General features: G+C 46.2%; 1 protein-coding gene across 1 annotated transcript in view; it reads left to right on the forward strand.

Moving 5' to 3' along the window:
• The first annotated feature begins 253 nt into the window (after positions 1–253).
• Positions 254–18,651, forward strand: part of LOC149325282 (uncharacterized) — a 28,177-nt gene continuing 9,779 nt past the window's right edge. The window contains exons 1-3 of the mRNA XM_089563699.1: positions 254–351; positions 9,039–9,382; positions 12,376–12,469. Coding sequence (XP_089419825.1) covers positions 254–351; positions 9,039–9,382; positions 12,376–12,469 — 536 coding nt within the window. The remainder of the gene's footprint in view (positions 352–9,038; positions 9,383–12,375; positions 12,470–18,651) is intronic.

Here is an 18,651-nt window from a genome sequence, read left to right on the forward strand (position 1 = left end):
CTGTTAAATGAGGACTGAGAATTGAGGTAAGCCGCAGTAAATAGCACCATACTAATTTTGACAATACGGATATTTTCACACGCATCTAAAAAGCGGTGCACCGACGTTTTTTCAGGGCATTGCAGCCGCTGCTTTCTGGATCGAGCTGATTGAGCCAGCCATCGATGGCGGTCTGCTCGAGCCGCCACCTTGGCATGCCCATTGGCTCCGATGTCGGCTTGCTCAGCGGCTGCTGGCTTCTGGCCGCGGCGCCATGGCGCTTCCGTCGGCCGCCTGGCCAGCGCTGCTTCTGTTCTTTCTGGCGCCGGTCGCTTCTGGACGAGAACGGATTGTCGTTCTTCAGTCTGATAGGTAAGGGATTGTTCCGCCGTGCATGTTCTGCGTTCGTCTTTCATGCAGCTGTGTTTCTGCGTGCAAGCCTCTTCGAAGGTCCAGCCACTCCGCACAGCACTAGCGAACCAAGCGGTCATATTTGCACGTAACGTTCGAGGGCTGCGTTATCTGGTCACACCAACGCGAGATGTCGAGCGCATCTCAAGTAACTACGGTTCTTTCGCCAGAGCAGCTGGCCAGTATGATCGCTGAACGCAATGGAGCTTTTTGCGCCGGCGCTTTTGTGGTCTTAACCCTCTCACTGGAATGTATCGCGAATTCGCGACATACTGGATGCACATAGTTTGCCCATTCACATATGGACCTCTGGTACAGATTTTGGTGGCAGTATGTTCCCAGCCGCACTGATTATTTTCTATAAAAATGCTGCTCCCCGCTGTTTCAGAACTGCTTAGTGCAAATGTAGAAGCACATATACGACTGCTTAGCCTGTTTTCAACGAGTCATTTTAAGTGACATTGCGGAAATCGCTGTCCTGTAGTGGGCAGCTAGAACTCCAGTGGGCAAAACTATGGTCTAAGGGGGTTTTAAAGTCCCAAAGCGACTCAGGCTATGAGGGACGCCGTAGTGAAGGGCTCCGGGAATTTCTATCACCTGGGGTTCTTTAACGGGCGCTGACATCGCACATTACACGGGCCCCTAGAATCTCGTCTCTATCGAAATTAAACCACCGCGGCCGGGATCGAACCCTCGTCTTTCGGGCCAGCAGTCGAGCGCCGTAACTACTGAGCAACCGCGGCGGGCTTCCAGTGGGCAAAATAGACTGGCGAGAGGAAAGGCTAGACAGCCCTTAGCAATGTGTTCCCCTGCCTGTTTTCTTTTCTGCTGTCATTTCCTCAGTTCGAACCATGATTAATTCAAACGAGGTAGGTGAACTTTCGTTTCTTCAGTTCCAGAAGACGTTCCAGTCCCGGCCACTATAAGGGGCTTTTTACCAGTATAAGAGGCGGAGTGGCTAATGGGCCTTTTGGCTTACATTATTAACGAGAACAGTGATATCACAACCGTAAGTGCCCGTGTTGGGGTCGACGGAGTAGCATGGACTGTTTAAAGCTGAAATGATTCGCAGCAAATCGAGAGGACAGTGGATGGCGCGACTGTCACATGAGGCGTTGTAGACGAATGTCGCGCTTTGCAATGCAATAATCTATACCCATTTGCCCATGGAGGAAAACATAGGATTATGTCTGTCAGCGTGCACGTGAGACTTCCGCACAGTAAGCTCGTTTCGGCGGGATATGCTGTGGTGAATCAATGAAGGCTTGTGTAGAGCTGGGAGAATTTCACCTAGTTTGGGTACAAAGATGGCCGCGGCTGGTGAGCAGTTGACGGGGAGGGGCACGAATTATGGCGTCATTGAGAAAGACGTCGGTGGCATCAGTAGTTGGTCAGGTCAGCGTGGCCTGCGTGATACCTTGCACCTCGGTGTAATCGATGATAACTGCACCTATTTATTTCCAGAGAAACAAATCGAGGTAAACACTGGGAAACAGGCATTAAAGAGGGGTTATTTAGGCAGAACGGTACGGCATTTTTGTTCGAGTACGGCGTAAAGTAGGCGAGTACAGAAGGAAGACGATACACCAAAAAAGCGCTCTAAATGAAATAATGATTCTGTGTGTAACGTCCTTTTTTGGCCTCGTGTCTGTGACTGTACTCAAACTGTTAGGTAGACAATGGGCTTCAGAAGACAAGCAGGGAGCATGGGATTATTTTCCAATCGCAGGCAGAGCCAGCTATACTTTTCATTAGTTCTGCACACACATGGAAACAACTTAGTCTATCTTGCTGTCGAAAGAAGTTGGAACCTTGAAATCTATGGCAGAAAAGGCGCTGCGTATTCCAGGACGGCTCATAGATGCTGGTACCCGTACTGTGATATCGGCCGATCTTTTGTCTGCTGGACGTGGCAGGGCTCTTGCCCGCTTCTTTGCTTCAAAGTGGGCAGGGCCTATGATCGTCCTGGATGCTATCGCGCCTTTTGGAGTCGCCGCCATCATTCCCTCCTTTTCTAGCTGCATAGTGTCCTAGGCCTACCTCGCTGCTTTTGAGGCTTTAAGTGTCGCCGCATTTAGTTGCTTATTTTGTTCGCCCACGCTGAACGTTCCTCACTGTTGCGCACTCACTCTTTGGCCTCAGTGACGCGTTTTACCACCGAAGTTTTCCTCTCACCTTTGTGTGCGGCTGCGGAACGCTCCTTTTGACAACGAGCTTTCTTTTTTTCTGTGCTTCCGACATTCGTTTAAAAACGCAGAACAATCGGCTGAATGGTGACTAAGACGACGAGGTTAACCACCACTGAAACAAGCGCGAGACAGACGGGACAGAGCACACAGACGAAGCCGGGCTAGTTAGTGGGAGAATGGTGTCTAATCAACAAGACCAACACACTATACCGAAGGGTCTGATTCATCAGGAAACGCGGCTACACTACTCGATCCAATGCTGGTTCGAATCTCACCTGGTGAAATGGTAATGGAAAGCTTCTTTTCTGCTTGACACCATTGCACGGAAAACTGTGAAATTGTTTGGAAAGGTTTTGCTTCATGCTCGGCTTTATGTTCGGCCCGAGGGTCGCCGCGGTTTCCGGGTAGTGCTCAGCTGAATTTTCCGAGAATAGAAGCTGAAGGCATTTCATACTTAGAATAACGCGAGCCAAGAAGTATTTTGCCGACATAGGGAGATCACGTGCGTTTTTTGCGCTATGAAAACGTGCAGCGAAGCGGAGATGCTTAAGGCCTGCGACATACCCGCCGGCACTGAGTCCTAGTGCACCAGTCTGAAGTATCCTTTAGTAGAAAACACATGCCGATGGAAGGATTGTAATGCTTGTGGTTGACACAGTCCATTTGTGAGCTCGCGACGTGGATGCCCTACATAGATAGGACATTTGTACTGCGTGGTAAAAGAAAAACGAATCAGCCTCTTCGTGGAAGTGGCATGTTTTACAGCAAACAAATTAGTTATGGCGCATTGTTCAACAACCCAGGTGGCCTGAAGGGTCCCTGATCTAAGGTGCCAAAGCAAGGCGCGATCATCTGCACTGACAGAGAAGGCTTTCCGAAGCTAGTGAGATTGTAATTTCGTGCTTGCTCAAGGAATAGCCAGATACTCCTGCTGAAAGACAAATTAATCACATTCCAATGTGGAATCAAAGGAGCTAGCTGAGCAATCATACACTGGTGCCCGCGCTGCCTGTCAGCAATGATGGCTATGAAACCATGCCTATTCGCGGTGCCGAGTTTGCCAGTGCCGGGGTAGTGAAAATGGACCACTGAATGCAGGTCGGGGACTGATACTCGCTGATTAGGTGCCTCATGGTTCAGGTCTTCTAGAGTGGGGAAAGTTCTTAATGAGTAAGAAGGTGAAGAGACGCTCTATTCGCATGATTTTCAGGGCGAAGCGGTGGAAGTACGAGCACAGGCAGAGGAAACTGCGTTCATAGCTTCATGAAACCAGAATGGGAAACTCGCTTTCGCCGCGCAGTTTGAGTGAAGTTTGACGTCGGCTGCGTCGGTCAAGTGAAAAAGCACCGTAACGGGGTGGCCCCTAGCCCTTCATTGGGAGGCATCCTATCAAAGCTCCGAAGAATAGAACATGACAGGAATGCTCTGGAGTACATGAATATGACGTTCAGTTCTGTTGAAGGACGAAGCGACATGGCGTAATTGACGCGGATGAGGTTTATTAGCTTATGAGTTTATGTGGGTTTAACGTCTCAAAGCGACTCAGGCTATGAAGGATGCCGTAGGGAAGGGATCCGGATATTTCAACCACCTGGGGTTCATTAACGTACACTGACATCTCACAGTACACGGGCATCTAGAATTTCGCCTCCATCAAAATTCGACCTCCGCGACCGGGATCGAGCCCGTGCCTTTAGGACTAGCAGCCGAGCAGCATAACCACTCAGCCATAGCGGCGGCCTGCGGATGATGTTGCCATTTAAAATTTCGGACCGAAGTTCAGTGTGGAGCATCATGCTCTTGAAAATCACCAGTGCATGGCAGAATCTAAGGACCGTTACTTTGAACCGGGAGATACTGGCTGTGGAGAAAACTGCTTACCTTTTCGCGACCATTACTGCATGCAGTTAGTTGAGTATAACAGGAATAGAGGCTCGCAGAATAAAAAGTTGGCGGAGGATGTGGCGTGGTTGAAGAAATGAAAATTGGTTTTTGAGGAAAGGAAATGGCGCAGTATCTGTCTCGCATCTCGGCGAACACCTGAACCGCGCCGTAAGGCAAGGGATAAAGGAGGGAGTGAGGTCAAATGCCAATTGAGTACGCTAGCGTTTCGGTTTCGATTGGAGGCTCAGTGTTCCAGTTTGTGCTGGCTTCAGACAAACATCAGCAAAATCTGAGTTGAACTCGGCCTTAAGGGTATGATGCCATAGCGTAAATGGATTAATGTCCATATATTTGGAATTGGTCATTCTGTACTTAACAGTCACAGATCGCCGATAGACATCGTACTACTTCTGGTACAGCGATGCGCCATTGCCCTTCGATGGCAGGTGCTGCCAGCGGTGGGACTTGTGCGACCCACTGTTCTTCCCGAGCTACCTTTCCGGGCCAGTCATTAATTGTATTGCGATTTGTCACAGCGGGCAGTTTGCTCACAATCTCGTGGGCACGTTATGATGCCATCATAAGGTCACGTGACGTAGATGGCCCACCTGCCGCCTAGGATGGCCAAATAGGACAGGCTGTCCGCAAGCAGGTGGGCAGTGGTACCTCACCGACACCGGCTATGTGGCGAAGTGAAATGTAGTGCTAACGCACTAAAACATTTAAGGATGCAAATCATAAGACGCTTCGAGAATTTTACGGATGGCGATATACGTCGTTGTTTGTAACCTTGATAGGGTGACTGTAATCGACGGAGGAAGTTGACATTCCCACTCTCCTTTAACGAGCACGACAAGAGGTGCTAGTCATAACTTTACGGCTCCATTAACAGAGATGGAAGAAACGCTCTCGAGCTCGTAATGTATGGCGTGATGGCGTGGTGCACAGAAAGATGCAGATAATAGGACCTCCTGTGACTGGATCTGGTATTGCCCTTGTCGGTGCGGTAAGCCAAAATCGATGTTTGGCCCTTTAGATGGCTTCGAAAATCGAAGATGTATACTTGAAGGGGAGATGCGGGTCAAATTTGTTAATTTGCTACAAGAAAATGCATTTATGCATTTTGGTTTCAGCGTCTTCTGTAACAAATTGTGATCGCGAGCCTATCTTCCAAGCTTGATCATTCGCTGTAAAGCTGAAGAAAATGAAGATTTTTTCCCCCTGACTTGCTCGCGAAGTGTCACTGGGTGTTCCAGAAAGCTGCAAAAGGCAAAATGCATATGAAAGTTATTTCGGCCTCGCCTTCGCGTGTTCAGCCCTTCTGTCACGACAGCAGGAGATAGCAATGAAAATGCATGCAAAAGCGAAATAATCTGACTGGCACGAAAACCAAAAATCATGCAGCGTTTGGCACTGATACTCCACATGAATTTTCCAGAAAGGTTTTTAGCCTTTGATCATGGGAACTTTATCTTACGAATGTTTACGTTATATTTATTGTTCATTCGTTATTTCCACGAGTTTCGGAGAAGACATAGTCCCTGCAGCTCAGGCGTTTTGTACACTATTGTGTAAGCGGCAAACTTACACCTTTTTCTGAGAAACTGGAGCACTTAACAGTGATTTCAATATTTCAGTCATATTGAGCACCCTTCTTGTTGCAAATAAGTTGCTTTTTTTGTACCATGTAGAGAGTGCAGTAAATAATATTTAACATAAGAGTGACCTTGGTAGCACTTTGTCCGGCGTTTTTGTGCACTTAGATTTTGTAACGAGTGAAAAGATCGATTGTTTTCGCTCAATTTCGAGCATAATGTGAACCTGTGAAGCATAATGTGAAGCGATTCCACGAATCCTAGGGTGTTTACCTGACACACGAGAACATTTCGATGTTACTATTTCTAACAAATCTGACACTTTGTACGGAATTCTCCACATTGTCATAAAAATTTATCTGCTGATCTTTCACGTTCGCAAACTAACAAATTCCCTTTGTTGAGGCCTGAATACGGTACTTAGGTTAAAAAATAATTGATTTCAGTCAAAACAATAAACGGCGCCTGAAAAGTTTAAAGACAGAGAAGAAAGAGACGAAAAGGAAGGGCTGTCATGGACAAGGGTCCCAAAGAAGAGGCAAATCTGTAGCAGCGGTCTTCTATTGAGTGCAAAGGAAGTCCGAAATAGAATTATAGCCATGGGCAGTTCGCATTCCAGAAAACGATCGTTTTCAGATGGCGCAGCATGATCGCTTTGAAGGTTATTTCTTAACTGCCTTATTTTTTGAGCGTCAAGACCATGTACAGCCGGCTAAATCTTTAGCTGGCGTTCGTGACGGCCGCGTTTTCCGTGCTCCTGCAGCTTATGACGGAGCAAACTTGGGAAGATATCAAATCTAAGCACAGGCTCACTAAGCACGTGCTTAATATTAAGCTTTCCCTAGTTTGCTTCGTCGTAAAGAATAGAAGCGCAGAAAAAGCGGCCGCCGCGCAAGTTAGCTAGAGATTTGGCCGGCTTACATGTTGTCAGGAATTGTTTGAACCGAAAGAACCGTACATCACCGCACAGTAAATCGGTATCCCGCTGCGCATAAAGTATTATTTTGTTTCCCTTTGACCTTAGAATGGGCATTTCGTATAGCACGGACTGATGTGCGATTTAGTAATACATTGCAGATCACGTACTAGATCACACCATGGAACATACAGACGGCACGAGCGCTCACTTCCAACTAATCGTTTATTGACACAACTGCGTGAGATATACACCTTCCTTCTTGACGTCATCCAACTGAAAATACCTACATCTTGTTACTGCACTTAGAAACACTGATTCTTTGAAAGTGAGTGAAATGGATGGTCCGTTGACGCATGATGCACCCGCTTTTCTTATGAAAATCTGCTTCAGTTATCTGCCTTGTATCCTAGAAAAAAGGTTTTATAAGGCTTTTAATTCTTTATTTCACAGTTGCGACAATGCACAGAAATGTTGCCGACCTTCCAGTAGTGCTCTATTAATCATTCATTTTGACGCTGGCCGGTTTGACCGATGAAACCTTCCGTCTTTCTCAGTCTTGGTTCTTGTGCGCTGATACGTGGTGTGCAATTTCATCTAGGGTCTTTTTTCCTTCTAGGAGGCGTTCAGTTTGCTCAAGAGTATTCACCGTCGGACGGTGCGCACGTTTAAAGGCTAATCCAAGTGGTGACGTGCCCATGGAAGTCAAGCATCGACTACAGTGCATTCGGCGCTTAGTAGTTACGGTGTACGCTCTCTGTGCGCGTACAAAGAACTAAATTCTGAATACATTATTCCACTCATTCATTTTATTTCCCTATGTTTCGAGCAGGTTAAGGAGAGGAGAAGGGTGGCTGCACATCGAGGTCAATGCATTAATAGTTTAAGGACTGAAATCGAACATTTATAATCCTACAAAGTGAGGAAAAAAAAATCCAAAGGAAAGTCCAACCACCAGAATGCGGGATATGAAATAACTGCTGAAATGTTCGGCTGGAAAACAAGAGTTCAAAACAGCGAGAAAGAAATACGCACACAATTGCAGAACTGTAAAAATGCATGAAAATGTTGAATCCGATGTTAAAAGGATAACGACTGTGTGGCTTTTTCCGGCTTTCACGACGTTTGTCCACCATAAAAAGACTCTTTTATTTCCAGCTAAAGTGAATTTTCCGGTCAGTCGATCCAAACTCCGGACTTCAATTACGAAAACTACTCTGTGATCAACTTCAGGAGGTTATTGACGAGGTTGCCTAACCTAAGAGATTCGAGCTTCAACAGCTCTCCTGACGCGCCCCAGGTTACCTGCGAAAAAGAAGGGAGAGGGGGATAACTGTATTTGTTTTTTGAAACCTTTTATGTTTTAAAAACTCTGTTTTTCACGAAAATGTTTCTTCATAGTGCGCTCTAATCATAGATACAGGCGAACTTCGATTTGACCTGAGTCTCCCTTAAGGAGGAAAATTTTTAAGGCGAAAGCCTTTGATGCCTCATCGTTGTCGACAGAAGGTTGTCAGCAGAAGGTAGTCAGCAGATGTGTCACGCTTTTCGGTTGGTCGAAATGGTTGTGACGTCAGAGTGTGCGGATTCGCAGTAATGAGGTCACCCACGAATGCCCGAAGCCCCATTTTTGGAGGAGACAACTAATAAAATAGTTGTTGTCCGCTCCGACAGGGAGCGTAAGGTGTCCGTGGGTGACCGCATTACATGCCTCATTACTGCGAACGCAGCCATGGATACAACCAACTCATCGAAGCAGAGAGAGACAGAATCGTGCTAAAGAAGCAGCCAAAGTCGGCAGTCACAGTGCGTAGTTGTAATGTGTAGTCAAAGTGTGTAGTAAAATAAAGCACTAGTACAGCACAAACAGTCTCGCAGTCAATGCCAAACAGTGCACCAGGACAGGCTTTCACCTTGAAGCACTTTCGAGAGCCAAAGTGCCCCCTGAATTTTCAAAGTGCGCAGTGAGAATCTTTGCAAGCAAACAGTTGTAGCATGTATATTTCGGTTCGAGGAACGAGACCAAGGTCAACAACTATGAACTATGGATGGACGACCCTACAGGTCCTCCACGTCCGACTACCAAAACGCGAGCAGCCCTGAGCCAGTGCAGCCGGGCAACAGCAGTTCGTCGATCGCGTTCCCTTCGTGCGCCACCGACGCCGGCTGCCCCGGGGCCCTGGTGTGCGTCGACGGAACCTGCGGCTGCCCCGCCGACCGGCCCGTGCTCGTCCTCGGTGCCGGAGGCAAGGACAGGCTGTCGCCGCTGTGCGAGCCCCAGCGCGGACTGGCCGAGAAGTGTGTATGGGCCGAACAGTGCGCCGCCACGGACCCTGGCCTTGACTGCAAGCGAGGCAGCTGCCAGTGCGTCGGAAGACGTGCTTCGCCCTGGGGAGTCTGCGGAGGCCGTGAGATCTATCTCTGCGTACTATAGTAGAGTCTAAGCCGTTGAAAAATCTACCAGACTGACTGAAGTGCTTAGTCACCCTAGTCGAAACCAAGAAGAAATGGACATGGGTAATGCATGTAATGCGAAGGGAAGGAAATCGATACTCATTAAGAGTAAGGGCGTGGATTCCAAGAGAAGGCAAGCGTAGCACGCGGCGGCAGAATGTTAGGTGGGCGGATGAGATTTTTTTTTTAATCCAATACTCAAGTTCAGGTTCAGCAAATTCTTCTTCTTAAGGGTTTTTTGATAACGCTCATCAGAGCACTATTAACTCTGTCTCTTAAGAGAGGTGACGGCCGTGAAACTTTCCACTTATTTCTGACAGTACGTGAAATTCGCAAGTCTGGCCAGGGCAGAAGAGTAGTGGAGAGGTGTGTTCAGCTCCACAGCTGACAAGATTGACAAGATTTTCCACAGCTGACAAGATTGCAGAGCACCGAAGTGTCGCATGGGTGAAAAATGTTTGAGATCACTGCGGCACCCTCACTGGAGAAATGCATAAGCATGACATCACACCATATTGTTACGTGGCGGCCAGCCGAAGAATGAGATGTGCGAGAGGTACTGGGATCGATACCTAGCACCCCCACCAAATGTTACGTGGCGGCCAGCCGAAGAATGAGACGTGGTGAACCATGAACAAGAGATGATTTAATGGCTGCTGGCCTAGCGCGAGCGCTCCGTCCCGCGCCACTGCCAGCTTCGTCTTCGTCACAATATGAAGTCACATCTATAACGTCACACGAAGACGTCAGCGTAACACTTCCTCACTTTTCACGTCAGCTGAGACTCGTGACCCGAAGTCTAGACCCTCAGACCGGAAGTCTGTCACTTGTCGATCAGTTATCGATCACTTATCAGTCACCTATTGATACCTTATCGGTGCCACAATTTTCTTACTTAATCAAGTTCCATCAATTACCTGTCTGAGTTTTCAAACTGCGCGCCGCGCTCCGTTTTCAAATTTGGTGCCACTCGTTGCTCCACCCACATTTCCGGTTGCGGGGACCGGGTTTTCAAATTCGGCGCCACTTTTGCTTCGGCCCCGACCACTTTTTTGTACATTTTTTGTTCTAATGACCTAATTAACTCACGTTAACAATTTTGTTACATGCACATCCTCTTTCGATGCTCTATCCGATGATACCATTCTTTGTCCGATATACCATCTATTTCCTCCGTTATAGGACAGAGATTATCTAGTCCACGCCGAAAGCGCTTACATAGCCATACAATGCTTACGCATTAAAAAACTAGCCTACTCCTTCTTTCTGAGGTCTCTGCTGTTAGATTATCTGCAGCGGTAGCCCAAAGAGCGACGTGCCAGGATAAAGTGGCGATGGGGCCTTTTGTAGAGAAAACCGAGACGAAAGGTGCGGTAACGATCAGGCACTCGAGCTTGGCTACGCTTAGCATTGCGAATAAGGTGAAATTGTCAGCGAATAAAAGGCGAGGTAACTAGGCGTGGAAATCACGAAACCGTCTCTGCAAACCACATGTCAGGACCCAGCCACAGCAGTCATCAGGTGGTCGTCTGCAACAAGATTGTCTGATGTGTTGCCGGAATTTTTTCTCGTGGACAACTTGTAGGAACCTAGGCACGCTTTATTCCATTTAAAACTGAGGTCTTGGTTGAAAGCGTTTCGGCCGTGGCGACCGTGGGCAGCTCGGATGCGCTCCCTGTTCGCAGCGCAGCCATCGCCTGCGCATGCCACCACTCGTCAGCACTGAGGACGACGAGAGCAAGGACTTCCTTCTTGCTGTTTAGTGCCAGCAGATAAAAACGGTTGCGGAAGTTTAGCGCGGCGTTCTACTAGTTCCGCTTGTCTGTTTGATTGTCTTGATGGCGTTGTGTGAAGCCACTGCAGGGCAGTAAAGTGTTTGTGCGAGCATGATGGCTACGGCTGCGGTGCCCGATGCTGGAGCTTTTGGCCGTGCAGCTGTAAAGCTGAAAGCGGTGGCCCTCCACAGATATAGACACAGAGCTCATACATTATTATGCTTAAATGCCTAAGGATTACTGCCCTAAACTTAAAACTTTCTTCACACAAGTACGGCTTACACTTAAATAAGCTTTCTGCTTTCGAAGAGGCGCTCTTACGTTCTCGGAAAACTAGAGGTAAATTATTTAAATTTAAGCATGGTGCCTGTTCCGCAGCATTCTTGAACTGCACTGAGTTGACTTGCACTATATGGAGGACCTTTTTTATTGCGTCTTCTAAACAAAGATAGCAGTCGCGTAACGAACAATGCGGATTCACATAGTGCTTTTTGTCGGCGATGTCCATAGTTTCAAGGTTGCAGAAAATATATTTACACGTGAACGCAGCAGCTCAAACGTGCAGACCGTACTCGTACTTTAGCCAGGCTAATATAGTGTAATCATTCGGACTGTACAGTTTATGAGTTGCGAAAAGGCAGGAAATGGCGCTCAAGAAACGGGCACGCACGGTGGACAAAAACGACTGAGACGGTGTTGTATGTCCGTGTTTTGAGCGCTCAGATTTCCGCGCAGCCAGGCTGCATAAAAAAAACCAGCAGTTCTCGTCCCTATGCGCTTTATTTAGTGCGAGCTGTTAAGTGTGTACTGCCAGCCAGCATTTAGCACGAGAGCTGCAATAATCGTCAAGCCCTGTGCAGAACGGGCAGAGGAAAAAAATTCCTACACGCTTCTTCCTGAGCTGGTGCTCCTGATAAGAAGAGGAAGCATAGTGCTTATAACACTTTAAAAGTGTTGCGCTCTACTTTACAAAGTGTCCTTTCGGCTGCTCTGCTTGGTGGTAGAGCTAGCGCAAAAAGACCGCGGGGCGAGCCTCGCATTGAAACTATCGGCTATAGCTCCGTCTTTGTCACATAACGTGGGCAAATTGTAATTTCCACTACTGCCCTAGAAGGCCAGCGCACTACCGTTGTAATTGCAAATTGTGCCGTGTTTCTATTTTCGCCCCACAGGAGCCGCCACAAAACCTCTGATCTGGGCCGCCTTCTTTGCAGTCATCGCTCTGGTTGTCGCAGGATTCATGTTCTGCTTGGCGCAGAAGCCTAGGTATGTACCCTCTGCAAATGATGTGAACGTTGTCGAGGCTTAGATTCATCTGCAGGAGCCGTGATATATTGAAGTCGATGAGCTTAAATATGCTAGGCGGGTTTTAATGCGCATCACTATGAAAAAAAGTATATAAGAGAAAAGTAGATAACAGATGTATCAAGCCGGTACTCACCGATGGGGCAGATAGGTGTAGCTTTAAGAGCGGAAATGGGCAGAGCCGGCAGAGAGGGTTAGTTACCTCCTAGTCAAAATCAAGGGGAAGAAATGGGCTTGGGCAGGGCATGTACTGCGAAGGGAAGATAACCGATTGTCGTTAGGGGTAACGCACTGGATTCCAATAGAAGGCAAGTGTAGCAGGTAGTGGCCGAAATATAGGCGGCTGGCACAAGAAAGAATTAATCGGAGAAATACGGGAGAGGCATTCGCATTGCTCTTGGCGTAGTTAGGCTGCAGCTGATTATGATGACTAAGATGACCCAGGAGACCGTTGCCTCCTCGCGGTTATTTCAGCCGACCCTATTCTTCGGAGCTGTAGCTTAGCGGAGATGGAATTTTGAGACTAAAACGTCGCAACCAATAAAAAGAAAATGCCTAGCCGGTAGAACAACAAAAACACTAATTATGGCGCCGAATGAGTGGCACTAAATCACATAACACTCTAGACGAGTTTCGAGAGATTATAGCGCGCTAGTAACGACCTGATGGGAGGTGTGGCCTCTTACAAGGAAACGATGCTGCAGGATATATGGTGATAAGGTGGAAGAAAGCCTAGAGAGCGGAGCTTGTTCAGAGCCCACACCGCCTCTCTTGCGCCCTCCGTAGTCGCTTCAGCGTAAGAACAGTGAATATTTAAAGATGTGAAAAACTGTTTCAGGAATGCAGTTCCCACTCTGTGCGAAGAAATAGCGCGAATGGCGGCGAAACACCGCATCAAGTGTATTGATTAGCTACTACGCCTTAGCTCCTTCACAGAGTTTATCCTCCTCTTCCGAGTAAATATGCGCCGGTTCCAACTATCCTGCTAACTTGCGATACAAATTCTGGCATTGACAAAACTCCTGTTCCTTTTATAGGACGTTCTAAAAACCTAACAAAATGGTTAAAAAATTCTGGCACAAATTCCTAGTTCGCAGCTCCGTGGTGTTTTAAACCATCACCATCATCATCAGATTGACTACGTCTACTAGAAGGCAACGGCCTCTCCTATGTCTCTCCAATTAACCCTATCCTTTGCCAGCTGCGGCCACTATATCCCCGCAAACTTCTTATCTCATCCGCCCACCTAACTTTCTGCCACCCCCTGCTACGTTTGCTTTCTCTTGGAATCCACTCCGTTACCCTTAAGGACCAGCGGTTATCTTGCCTTCGCATTACATGCCCTGCCCAAGCCCACTTCTTCCTCTTGATTTCGACTAGGATGTCATTAACCCGCGTTTGTTCCCTCACCTACTCGACCCGCTTCCGGTCTCTTGACGTTGCACCTATGATTTTCCTTTCCATAGCTCGCTGCGTTGTCCTTGACTTAAGCTGAACCCTCTTTGTTAGCGACCACGTTTCTGCCCCATAGGTGAGTACCGGTAAGATACAGCTGTGTATACTTTTCGCTTGAGGGATATTGGTAAACTGCCATTCATAATCTGAGAGAACCTGCCATATGCGCTCTATCCCCTTCTTATTCTTCTACTTATTTCCCTCTCATGATCCGGATCAGAAGTCAGTACCTGTCCTAAGTAGACATATTCTCTTACTACATCCAGCACCTCGCTACCAATGGCGAACTGCTGCTCCCTTGCTAGACTGTTGAACATTACTTTGGTTTTCTGCAGGTTAATTTTTAGCCCCACCGTTCTGCGCTGCCTTTCTAACTTATTGAACATGCTTTGCATTTCACCTCTCGAGTAAATCAGCAAGGCAATGTGACCAATTCACTTAGGTATTCAGCACTAAATCTTAACCACAAGTGCTCCCAATCCTGGCCTCGGGATACCTCCTGTAAACAGGCGGTGAATAGCATTAGCGAGACCGTGTCTCCCTGCCTGACACCCTTTCTTATTGGAATTTTGTTGCTGAGTATTTAAACACCCACTACAATACAGCAATGACAAACAATGCTGCTCCTTGTGAAACGTCATCCTCCCTTGACGACAACGTCTCGGGCACTGTTTTTATGGTGCCAGCGAATATAGCTGATGTTTACAACATATTTACGTCAGTTAAAAACAGTAAACGCATTTATGCAGATATTATCCATATTTGACCCCTCAAATTCGTCCTCGATGTCATGTGCCCAGCTGTCGTACGCATTTATAACCTTGCTTTGGAGACAGTTTCCCCCTAAACATGAAACGCGTAAACTTTTTAACTATATTTAAAGATGGCGGCAAAAGTGATGCTGCCAACTACCGACCAGTGTGTCAGTTCTCCCACTTTTTTCGAAGGGTTTTGAAAAAGAGTTTGTGTCCCGGCTCGACCCCTTCTTTAATAAGCTCAAAATTCTTTCTAGATGCCAGCACGGATTCAGAATAGGGGGCTCTGATGAGTCCGCCCTTCTGGTTCAAAAGGAATTTATACTCCAAAACATAGAGGTGAAAAAACTGAGCTAGGAATATTTTTAGGCTATAGTAAAGCTTTTGACTGGCACCACCATACTGTTCTCCTTAATAATCTGTATCGTAATGGCATTTGGGGTGTACTTCACTCGTTCTTGAAATCATATCTTGCAAGGCGCATGGATTCTGTAGTGACTGATGGAATTTTGTCATCCTTTTAAGAAATACCTTGGGGCGTCCCCCAAGGCAGCGTTTTGGGACCATTTTTATTGAACGTCTATATGAACGATGTGATTAGCATTTATAAGCGTGCCAAACTCGATTTGTGCGCTGATGATACCAGCTTGTTTTTAACATCAGATAATAGTCCACACCTGTTGAATACCACTAATGACACCCACTGCAAGTTGCTTGATTTGGTCGAGCAAAAACAGTTAAAGAATATACCCTAAAAAATCAAAAGCTGTACTGTTTGCTTCAAAATACAAACCAGTAGGTTTCATTGGCGGGTTGCACTTGGGCAGCTCTGCAGTCGATATAGTAGAAGAGCCGAAATTTTCAGGAGTGGCACTGTCGCACCGTATGACCACGGATGTGCATATACAGCAACTGGCCAAAAAGCTCTCTTCTGTTGTTGGCTTAATACATGGATCTCGAGATATTTTTCCAACTAACATTAAACTTCAAGTTTTTACTGCTTGTTTCGGTCCCACTTTAACTATTGCACGTTAAAGTGGGCCACGACTACAACAAAAACATAACTATACTACATAGGTTCGAGAAGAAAGCTCTCCTCTGCAGTGCTAATGCTTCATACTGCCACAACACTGATGATCTATTTGCTCATTTCAAGATAGTTAATACATAGCAAATTTACAATTACCGTCTGCTATACCTGCTGCAGTTTTCAAGCGTATGCTACCATGGGTTCCTGAAGAAATTGTTTACTCTTACATTGCAAACTCACACATATCGAACCAGGTGATCTGAGGAATGGTTTGTGCCGCGGCCGTGCACAAATGATCTACAAAAATTAACGTACAATGTACCATGTCTGCTAAACTAGCTCAAAACATATTTTCTGGTTTAATTAACCTAACTCTTAAAGCAATGCGTGGCATATTTGTGTCTGGGCAATTTTCTTTGTACTCAGTTTCGATTTTGTCGCGGAAATCACGTGATTGGACATACGGAGTGAGTGTGTTGTTTGCCATATCACCGGGACCACACATGTACAAAGCTTTATAGTACTAATTCCATTCGTTTGTAGCGCAGTTTTGCCCTTATGCAGATTGTTTTCTCTTTTCTAGCTAAATTATGTAGATGAATGGAGCGCATGAATTCTATTGCAATATTCACATATATTTCAAATATTGTTTATTTTATTTATTATTTATTTATTTTCAACACTGCAGGCCCCTTTACGGGGCCCTAGCAGGTGGGCATACACAACAGTTACACTGAGGCAAGAACTACATCACACAACACAAGGAAATTTCAAAATGCGGCAAGAACACATGCAAAGATAAATATGGTAGAACATTGGTTCATTTGCCTACCTGAGGACAAACTATGTACCATCTGCTCCAGACAAGGTTACCATATGAAGTGATCAAACACGGCTAACAGTGAACAACATGCACGTAGAAGCGAAAACAAAAAATGAAAGAAGAAACCTTGGCGCTCAAGACAAGATAAGTATATGATCGAAACAATAATAATACTGAAGGATAGCGGACAATCGAACCCAGGAAGACAAACTATGACTACGCAAGGGGTGATGCACTGATTAACACGACAAGAAGGAACGGAAGTGAAACGGATTATCAATACCCAGAGGCCCATGTGCATCACTGAGAGCGTTACTCTGCGGCAATACTGGCCTCGAGCCTTGTAGCGAACGTTGTTAAGGTCGGCGCATGAGTAATCGAGGCATCCAGTTTGTTCCATTCTCGGATGGCTACAGGAAAAAATGAATGTTTAAGCGCATCTGTGCGATAGGAATAATCAGTTAGAGTGAGTGCATGTTTGTGTCGTGTCGGTCGAGTCTGGGACGGGCAAATATATTTTGACACATTGATGCTATAATCGTTATGCAACAGTTGGCATAAAAATTTTAAACGCGCGTGCCTTGCTCTCATTGATAGCGTTGGGAGTCCTGAAATAGCTGCAAGGTTCGATGGGGAGTCAGTACGCTTATATTTGTTATGGATGAACCGTAGTGCCTTTCTTTGTATTTTTTCTAGTTTTGCTATGTTAGTGGTTGTTTGCGGAAACCAAACAGTGTGGGCGTACTCTAAAATAGGTCTTATGAAAGTTTTGTATGCTAGGAGTTTAGTAGATGCTGGTGCGAGTCGGATAAATCTTCTAAAAAAAAACAGTTTTCGTAATGCTGCCGATGTTACATTAGCGATGTGTACGTCCCATCTAAAGTCAGCGGTTAGTGTAACACCAAGATACTTATGCTGGGAGACTTTCATGAGTGGCGTACCGTGAATGCTGTAAGGAAAAGATGATGATACTTTTTTCCTGGTTACTGACATGCACACTGATTTTTTAGAATTAACGGTCATCTGCCATCTGTCACACCAATCCATCACAGCATCAAGTTACTGGGAAAGCGCAATGTGGTCTTCCGGACTTCCTATTTTCCTGTAGATGATGCAGTCGTCTGCAAATAGCTTAATGTTACACTTAATCTGAGCGGTTATATCGTTAATATAGATAAGGAAGAGAAGTGGGCCAAGAACGGAGCCTTGCGGAACTCCCGAAGTGACCGCGGTTATTTTAGAAGGCATATTTTTAAAGATTACAAATTGAGAACGGTTAGACAGAAACACTTTGATCCAACCCAGAACTTCCCCCCGCCCGATCATTCATTGCAGCTTTGCGATTAGTTTGTTATGGCACACGCAATCAAACGCTTTGGAAAAATCTAGTAGTAATATATCAGTTTGACTGCAGGTATCGATGCTTAGAGCCAAGTCATGAACGACTTCGATTAACTGAGTGATAGTCGACAGCCCTCGGCGGAAACCATGCTCGCCAGGTGATATCAACTTATTATGGTCTAGAAAATCTGTTAGATGTTTTGAGATTATGTGTTCGAAAACTTTACATGCTGTGCTAGTCAGTGAAATGGGCCTGAAGTTTGATGCACTACTGATATGTCCTCCTTTATGGATCGGAATGATTTTCGCCAGCTTCCAGTCATCCGGTAGTTTTGACACAGCAAGTAATTTGCGGAATATTATGCCGAGATATTTGCTGCACCATTCGGCGTATCTTTTTCAAAAATGCATTGGGTATGTTATCTGGCCCGCTGGCTTTCTTCGGATTGATGTTGAAGAGAAGATTGAAAATTCCGTCATCAGTTATGTTTATTTCTCTGATATGTGAAGTTCGGGTTGTTGCCATCTGGGGAATAACGCCATTATCGGTGGTAAATGCGGACTGAAAAAAGTCCTTAAAGTAATTAGCCTTCGCACTGTTTTCCTCTGGTGTCTGTTCGTGTCCTGCTGTGTTTCTATTGCGGAAGTGGTTCCAGAACCTGTGTGGGCTACAAGTAAGGGAGTCAAGCAGCGTAACACTAAAGTAGTATTCCTTTGATTTTATCATTTTATCCTTGAA

Source organism: Amblyomma mixtum, chromosome 10, assembly GCF_055824585.1.
Source record: "Amblyomma mixtum isolate Tamu chromosome 10, ASM5582458v1, whole genome shotgun sequence".
NCBI classification, from domain to species: Eukaryota; Metazoa; Arthropoda; class Arachnida; order Ixodida; family Ixodidae; genus Amblyomma; species Amblyomma mixtum.